The 8,913-nt window shown below is 31.7% G+C and overlaps 2 protein-coding genes across 2 annotated transcripts in view; both read left to right on the top strand.

Moving 5' to 3' along the window:
* The first annotated feature begins 2,623 nt into the window (after window positions 1–2,623).
* Window positions 2,624–3,389, top strand: LOC108910587. Its single transcript, XM_018715238.1, has 2 exons — window positions 2,624–3,226; window positions 3,286–3,389. Exons 1-2 carry the CDS (start codon window positions 2,935–2,937, stop codon window positions 3,363–3,365), a joined length of 372 nt encoding a protein of 123 aa, XP_018570754.1. The 5' UTR covers window positions 2,624–2,934; the 3' UTR covers window positions 3,366–3,389.
* Window positions 3,371–8,913, top strand: part of LOC108910586 (UBX domain-containing protein 6) — a 30,301-nt gene continuing 24,758 nt past the window's right edge. The window contains exon 1 of the mRNA XM_018715237.1: window positions 3,371–3,762. Coding sequence (XP_018570753.1) covers window positions 3,396–3,762 — 367 coding nt within the window. The 5' untranslated portion in view covers window positions 3,371–3,395. The remainder of the gene's footprint in view (window positions 3,763–8,913) is intronic.

The following is an 8,913-nucleotide window of genomic DNA, read 5'->3' as shown; positions in this document are numbered from 1 at the left end:
AAAAACAGAGGCCCATTCTGTGGCTAAAATTAAGTAAATTTTGTTACACACACGTAGACTCCTAAGGGCGCCGTTTCCGAGCTGCAGGGTTTTCAAAATTAAAAAAAAAATAAAATTTTTAATTTTCTTAAATCCATTCAATCTAACTATTCGTAAGTAGGTAGTAGACGTTTCGCAAGATTTATTAACTAGAATGAATCGATTTTTCTATTATAATGTAAATGCAGCTCTTTTAATAGAAACAAAATAATAAAAAATGCATACGGGGTCTGCTATAAGAGTTTGCCGATTAGTCCCATTTTAAAAATGCCAATCTACCAGGAAAGCATTTTTGTACAAAACTCGTAAAATGTCAGATGTGACGGTAAAAAATTGCCACACGAGTTTAGTAGGAATGCCCCATACAGACAAGCGGTTAAGGCGTCATATTTCAAACAAAATACGATTCAGATTGGAAACCTTTATCTTGCATCGAGTGTACACTGTACATACATACATATGTTATACAGAAACTGTGACTAATTAATTTTTTTTGTTATTAATCAAAGGTTTATCAATATTTAAGGGATCGAATGGGAAAAAATATGTATTGACATTTCGGATGACGATAGGTTTTCACGGTAGGTACTATTTGTTTGATATTTAAATGGCTTGATTGATTTTCCCCTTTTTGTACTTGAATTGACAGTGTAGTTATATTTTTCCAATTTTTTCCATCAGAGTAGTTACATTTTAAGTTAAGAGTTCTGGAGTAATAACAAAGCAGATGTCCATCTTGGTTCCATACTTCCACTAGTGAAGTTGGATACATCACAAATGAGAGTAAATATGTATGTTAGGAAAAGTGGGATAAACTAATACTGGTTCGTTTAGTGCGATACAAAATAAATTTTTGCAAGCTCAATCAAAAGTAAATGTGAAAAGTAAATTTTTGAATCCTTTTTAAAGTGTCTTGGTTTTGTTGCAAAGTTAAGTAGGTATAAATTTTCGATAGAACACCAAGAGTCCTAGGAAAGGGTTTATTTCTTTTACAATTTTTGGTAAAAGAAAATATTTTATATGCCTTCTGGAGTTATAACATGTCCTAGGAATTCTACTTGTTTATAGAGTAACTCAGATTTGTCTAATTTTATTTTTAACCTAGTCTCCGAATTTTAAATATATGTGACTAAGAGTTTTGAATTTGAATAAAAAGTTTGTTATTTTCAAGACCATTTAGGACTTCTTGAAAATTTGTTTCTTGTGGGTTTTCTGCCACGGATTCTTACTATGAATAGCGTGATAAAAGGGGATTCCATGTTCAGATGGATATGAGGAGCAGCCTAATTCGAATCATAGTTCATAATGTGAAGAATCATAATATAATGAAGGTTATTTTGTTCATAAAACTTGGTATTGAATAGTTATAATAATCTGGACATCACTGGACCTGTGTTGCAAGATGAAATTAATTAAATTTCTTCAACCAACTACCAAAAATACTTCTTAACATAAAAGAACATTATATTATATGTATAGTCAATAAAGAAATAAACAGTTCAAAACATGAAAAACAAGCTTTGCCTATTAATAAACACAAATGAAAATGTCTTAGTTGGTTGTGGGAAAAGTAGGAAATTTAAAATATTTTAATAAAAAATATGATCATTTATAGCTCCTTTATTTTACCGCTTAACGTTCTATACTCCGCGGTCGAAATTATAGAGAATAACTCATCGCTAGCTTTTGGACTAGTAAGGGGGATGAAGCGTGCCGGGAACGAAAATCCATTGGCGTGTCTGCGTAAAAGGCAACAAGATATAGAAAATATTGAAAAAAGATAATAAAACATAACATCTAATATTTTTTTACGGTTTGCTATAACCGGCATTTTGATCCATTTTAATTATTACAGCATTTTAAAACGTCCCAGTTGTGTTTTTTTAATTTATAAATTTGTTATAGCAATGGAATTAGACCCCTCGTCTACGCTTATGCTATGACGTTTCTCAGGACGGCTAAATCAAGTCCGTTTACAGCCACTAAAAAAGAATTTCCCTATTCCCTACCAAAAGTCAGAGATATAATATATATCGACGTTCAGTGTAACTCAGTCTATAGAGACGATTATAAATTCTATCGATGTGCGTAGTGAGCGGCACAAAGATAAATAATATTGAACCGTTATAAAAATCATTTTATATTTTATGCACTTATAGTAATAGTGTATTTATATTATGTCTTAGTCACTCTCTATAATTTCGACCACGGAGTATAAATAGTTACAAAGAAGAATAATAATATCGCACCGCTAACATATTAATAGCAACGAATAAAACCTTTACAGAAACATATAACCAAAATTTGTCAAATGTTATTTAACGACGATTAAAGTCTATCAACAAACTGAACGTGATAAGAACATTAGATATACGCAGCTTATAAAAAACAATGTTTATGAAGACAAATGACAATAGATAATTATCATACAAGAAAATTTTCACACCTGGCAACACTACACTAAACTAATTTAAGTGAACGGCATCTATATTTTAATTGCGTTTTTACATTTTGTTTATTAAATTCAAAATTATCAGCGCACCTTACGACGCGTTCGACTACTAAAGCAAAGACCTGTCAAAAGTGGGAGAGTGAGCACAGCACTGCTGCCTCATCTGAGTTCAGTGTTCATTGAGTGGTACAGTTTATTTTAAAAAACACAAAAGCACAAATAACATATTTTTGTTAAATTTGTAGTAGTGATCCGATGTTACATTGCCATATTTTTATAAAATGATTTTCAGCACTTTTCCTTTTTTTTTTGTACTATCGTTAATACAGTAATTTACTTCGCAATCTGTTGTTAAACAGAAAACTGCAGAAAACGCTAAGTGAATCTATCAAAATCATCTGTAAATGACAGTATCAAGAATAGGTATCAAGATTTTGTGAGTAATGTTCTCGATTTACACAGATTATTTCGAAAATTCCTCAATTATAGATGTAATTCAGTTGTATTGGAATAGTGCACTGTTGTATTTAACCGATATAATTATTGCACTTCGTGATACGCAAACCAAAACCATATTGAAATTTATTGAGAAACTACCGGAATACTTTTACTTTAGCGATTTTCAGTGGACGTTGTTAAAGACATTTTCATTAATCCTGGTGATTAACTTAATCCTAATTGTTGTAGTTTGGAGAATATATGGTAAAGATATTTGCGAGAGGTTTATGAAATTATGTGAGTATTCAAAAAAACTTGTTGACATTTTACATTAATTTTGACATTTTTTTTTAAAGCGACTCTAAGGGAAATAGAAGAACTGAAAGCAAGTGTATCTAAACTCAAATTGCCTAAGGAGCACACACCTCGAATCTAAAAAATTTTATATTTTTTTCCTGACTTCATTATGGCAGAAAAAATTAAAAAATTCTTTGCAAAGAAAAAGGCTGATGCAAAATTCAAACTAGCAGGACCAGGTCATAAATTAAATGAATCATCCACAACAATGGTTGTACCTCCAAGCAAAAAGAAGTCGAGTTATGTGCCCTCAAAACTAGAGCCTAGCGAAGCAGCTAGACAAGCTGCCGAAGCTGCATTAGTACGTGTTTCAAGTCAGAAAAAAGATACTGCATTTAATACCTCATTAGCTGCTATCCAAGCTAAAGTTCGTAGGGAGTTGGAAGCTGAAAAGAAAGATTCAGAAACAGCAATGATGTTATCCTCAAAGCCAGTTGAAACCGAACAAGAAATGTCGGCTCATCTTGCAGTAAAAGGTATAATATAGAGATATTGTTAGCTCATATAGGTAGATATAGATGAAAAGAATTGTACAAATAGTTGTTGACCAGACTTCATCCTTTAAGGAGGATTATCTTCACAAGTTTTGTCCTTAGAACTAGCATCCTCTTATGTCCTACTTTTGGGCAACAAAACCCTCCTTTCAAAAAAATTTGTCTTTTGAAAGTTTGTTGGTATTTGGATACAATTTTTTTTATAATTTTACATTAATTTATACTTTTCATAAATACGTAAGTAGTAAATAAATAATAGATATTATAATTTCCATTAAAATGAAAGTTAAAATGTTTTGGGGAAATACTGATTTTTTTCTTTTTAATAAGTAAATTGCAAAAAAATGTAATACCACACATTTTGTTTAGGAAGTTACTAAAGAGTCTAAAAGAAAGAGCAATGGATAAATTCTAGTGCTGTGTCCTTACCAATTCCTAAATTCTGGTTGCTTTAGTTATAATCATATTTACATAAGTATTTTCATGGTATTAGATCTATCGAAGTGTGTCTATTTCTACGCTGCCACTGATGAAAAAATTTAATAATGAAGTAAATACTTGAATAAACCTCTCATGTGTGTCATCAAATGGAGTTGAAAAGAGGGAAATTTTTTGTTTGTTTCATGAGTCATTGTTAAAAATGTCTTTTGTTCAAATGTACAAAAATCAAGTTTTAACGGAGTCTACTTATACAGAAAAAAATATAGAAAAAATTTCCCAATTTTGTCCCAATTTTCCTTGGTCATCGCGCTTTTTGGAACACACTCCATAAACTTTTGTAGAATTTATTTTCTTCTCTGTTGATGGGAGAACTTCAGGAAATTGTCTTTTAACAGAGGGTTGGGTAGATTTCCAGGGTAACCGGATAATATAGGGGAGAAATGAAATGTAAACTCCACCAAAGTTATCTCAGGTTAGTAATCTGAAATCTGAAGGCCGATTCCGAGTTAACTCAGGATATTAAGGGAAAGGGTTAAATAACGTATAATGATTGATTATATATGTGCCTATTAATTATTTTAATATACTATTGAGTTTTGAGAATAAAATAAACTAATATTTAATTTCTACGTAGAGGACATTTTTGTACATTTGGATAAAAGCTGAATTTTTTCATAAAACTATACATACAACTATAATTTTATCCCACATTTGACCTCACTGAAAATTTGAGACCATTTTCAAAATTGAATTATCCAGAATCATCGATCCGTCGATAGCCGCACGGTTTAAGGCGTCATTCCTTTAATCGTGTGGAAATTTCTGCCCGGGTTCGATTCCCGCGGCCGGTAGACCGTAGATTAGATATCCTTGTACGGAGGATTGGCACCCTCTGTGCAGGTATGGTAGGGTGGAAGAATGTTGGCTTGGGTCAATGTGAGAGATTGACACCGGTTGGCATTTGACCCCACCCCCCTAATTAACGAGGTTTTCCAGATTTCCCTCATTCATGCACTGAATGGTGGTTAGGGCCTACCAACATAAGTCGTTTCTGGGCACAAATGCGGCCTGCCTAATAATAATATGCCGCCTCCTCTCCTGCTCAAGTCTCCGTCTTATGGGCTAATTCTCATAATTAGAATGAGTAGTAGAGATATTATTATTATTATTATTTAATGAAAAAGTGTTTTCCAAGATATGTCGATCACCTTGTACACATGATAAATATGAAATTGAAAAAAAAATTTCAATCATATTTTTACTATTTGTTTTACAAAAAATAAATCCTAAAGAAAAAACTTTTTGTCACACCCATCAATAGAATTAGGTATTTTCAGAGCTAGATATCAGGATTAATATAGATAATCAACCGTAGCTATCTAAAGTTGCTATCTCTATAAAATGACTTATTAAAAGCTTAAATTGTTTTCAGTACTTTTCTAGAGCATCTATAAAATGTTACTTAATTAGTAATAAAAATAAATAAATAAAAATATGTATTGAAAAATTGTGAGATAGACAAATTTTGCTTGTATAAAAGGCATATTTCCATGGCTATATTTTCAAGGCCGGCGTCAGGGTATTTGGCACCTGAAGCAAATATTTGCTTGCCGCCCGTTGGAACAACATTAATAAAAAGTTATAAAAAATAAAAAAAACATTTTAATAGACAGAAGTAAATACAAAATATTTTAGCAAAAAAACCAACAGAAATTATAAGAAACATCTTATAAAAAATAAAATAGATATTCCAATAAAACCAAAAATAAAAAATATTCAATAAAAACAAAAAAGAAACTAATTTATGTCAAAACGGGATCTTTACACATATCACATATCAACTTCAGTCTTCAATAGCGTAAACCAAATTATTTGTTATATCTTTCTTGATAGCAAGATTGGCTAAGTCTGTTAACCATTCCTGCGCCATGGTTGATCGTAAATATTTTTTTATAATTTTTAATTTTGAAAAAGAACATTCTCCACTGGCCACAGACACAGGAATGGTTAACAAAATCCTTAAAGATACTACGATGTTAGGGGAATTTTCGCTCATCTTGTTGATTTCTAAATAATTAATAAAAGCACAAAGCACGCATTCGGGGTCAAAAAATGTTTTTTTCAGACTTTTGTGCAATTTTCAATTAATAATCAAATCTTAAAATGCCGCCCTTAAAAAATGTCGCCTGAAACATCTGCTTCGCTGTTTCACCCCTTCCGCCGGCCCTGCATATTTTAATGATAACAATAGGCCATTTTATCCAAAATTGTCTCTTTTTGTGCTTTACATGATGCAGAGAAAAATTTACTTTTCACCGGAGATTAAAATGTGAAAACAAATTGTCAGATAATAAAAAAATGAAACCAAATTTTAATAATATAATACAAATAGAATTACATTGCATTTAAAAAAAATAATAGGTTTTCTGTTATATTTGATAAAATAGAATTCTAGCAACAATGCATTTGTTCTCATTTAAGCTGAAACCGTAATATTTCTACACAATTTGAACTCGTGTTGTTTTCGATATTATTTAGGTATATTAATGGGCAGAATCAGATTTTGCCTGCCCACAAGTAATTTGGCTGACCTTTTTGAAATCTATTATACAGAGTGTCCGCAAATTTCACCGACAACGTTGACTGCATATTCACGACGATGAATGAATACGATCTCCGAAAATAAGTTAAATAAAAACTTTTTGGTTTTTAAGTTAAGGCCTTCAAAGTTGTTAAAAATAAAACTAATTTAATTAATAACTTCATAATCCTTTTACCGATCACGTTAAAATTTGGTACATTTATTTGGACTATTATGGCGTATTATTTCTTAAAATTTTAGTCAAATTGATGTACTGGGTGATAGTTTTCTCCAGTTACCTCTCCTTTTTATCGGTCAAAACTTTTACAGTGGTCTTATTTTTTTAAAATGGGCAGCAACATTGAAAATATCGTTTTATTTAAAAAAAATATTGGCTCCTGAGAAAATCGCCTACAGAAAGCGATGAAAACAATGTCATTATTGTCGTGTTTCTTTAGGATTCTTATCACTCCACATATATAGATTATGAAGTGTCCGCAGTGTATCAAGACAACTAAATGTATATAAAACTAATGTTCACAAAACTTTTAAAAAGCAACTTCTTCAGCCATTTGATTTAAGCAGGCTTATCTGATTTGGAATTAACGAACAAATATTTGTAAAAAAATGTATATAAGCTTATTAATATGAAGAAAATCCTCAAAAAAAAAATTATGACTGGTTTGGATACCTAAGAGACGAGATATTAATAGAATAATTTAGTCTTATGAGAATGCAAATTTCTTTGGTCTTTCCACTTAGAATGTGCAACAAATGACGAACAGTTTCCATAGCAACTTGTATAAATAGGAAACCGATATCTAAGGAATCGCATGACAGCTTGTAGAAATCGATTAGGTACTTGTAAGATACATATTTATAATAATTCTCCTTCAAACTGCTGTCGTTAACTAACTTATCCTCCATATGCGTGATAGCAGCAACGCTGCGGTCTCGACGTAACGTATAATTTGAAATTTGCAGGTGTCCAAACCTCCTTAACTCCTGCTCAAGAACTTGAAAATTTAGATCCCAATGCACGATTACAATTTTGCCGCTGGTTCGTGAATGGCTTCGCAGAAGATAGTAATTTGCTTCAAAAATTGTTTTGTACCGACGAATCTTGCTTTACAAGGAACGGAGTTGTAAATTTTCATAATTTGCTTATGTTGGGTGATGAGAATCCTAAAGAAACATGACAACAATGACATTACCTGATAGCCACAGCAATCAACCTCTTGTTTTCATCGCCTACTGATCTCAAAGTTTTAAATACGTGACACTCCTACGCAAACCGAAACTCACAGACCTGCAAACAGTGCCTTTTTTCTCAAGAATAGCTTTCTGTAGACGACTTTCTCAAGACAATATTTTTTTTAAATAAAACGACCTTTTCAATGTTGCTGCCCGTTTTAAAAAAATACGACCACTGTAAAAGTTTTGAGCGCTAGAAGGGAAAGGTAACCAGAGAAACCTATCACCCAGTATATCGATTTGACTAAAGCTTTAAGAAATAATACATCATAATAGTCCAAATAGATGTGCCAAATTTTAACACGATCGGTAAAAGGGTTATGAAGTTATTAATTAAATAAGATTTATTTTTGACAACTTTGAAAGTTTATAACTCAAAAACCAGAAATTTATTATTTAACTTTTTTCGTAGATCGTGTTTATTTATCGTCGTGAATATGCAGTCAAACGTTGTCGGTGAAATTTGCGGACACCCTGTCACTGGTCAGTGTTTATGCATTAATGCCATATTTGATATTACAGGGTTCCTATTCTCGCCTTTTTAAAGAATAGTTACCTAGTTTTATTATGTTCTTAATATACATTATATTTTTTCACTAATTTTAAAATGAGATTTATATACAGGGTGTCTCGAAATTAATGCAACAAAATTTGGTCACATATTCTTGAGACAAATTTAGAGGACCCATATTTTTTATTTTTGCCAAGTGGCCCCCTCTTTCGGAGTTACAGCCCCCTGAAGTCTGCCCTTAAGAATAATCTTTCTTTTATATCTCAGAACCCTGTTGTATGAGAATAACTAAATTTGGTACACAGGGGTTTTACGACATGTGGAAGCTGATGGTGCTACATTTTTT

This window comes from Anoplophora glabripennis, unplaced genomic scaffold, assembly GCF_000390285.2.
Source record: "Anoplophora glabripennis isolate ALB-LARVAE unplaced genomic scaffold, Agla_2.0 scaffold540, whole genome shotgun sequence".
Lineage (NCBI taxonomy): Eukaryota > Metazoa > Arthropoda > Insecta > Coleoptera > Cerambycidae > Anoplophora > Anoplophora glabripennis.
Note: the sequence above shows the minus strand (reverse complement) of the source record. Positions and strands in the feature narration are given on the sequence as shown.

Bases quoted from the DNA above. Each gene is read 5' to 3' on its own strand.
- LOC108910587 (XM_018715238.1), top strand. From the start codon at position 2,935: ATGTTCTCGATTTACACAGATTATTTCGAAAATTCCTCAATTATAGAT. The intron at 3,227-3,285 runs GTGAGTATTCAA...TTTTTTTTAAAG, and splicing joins CGAGAGGTTTATGAAATTAT to CGACTCTAAGGGAAATAGAA.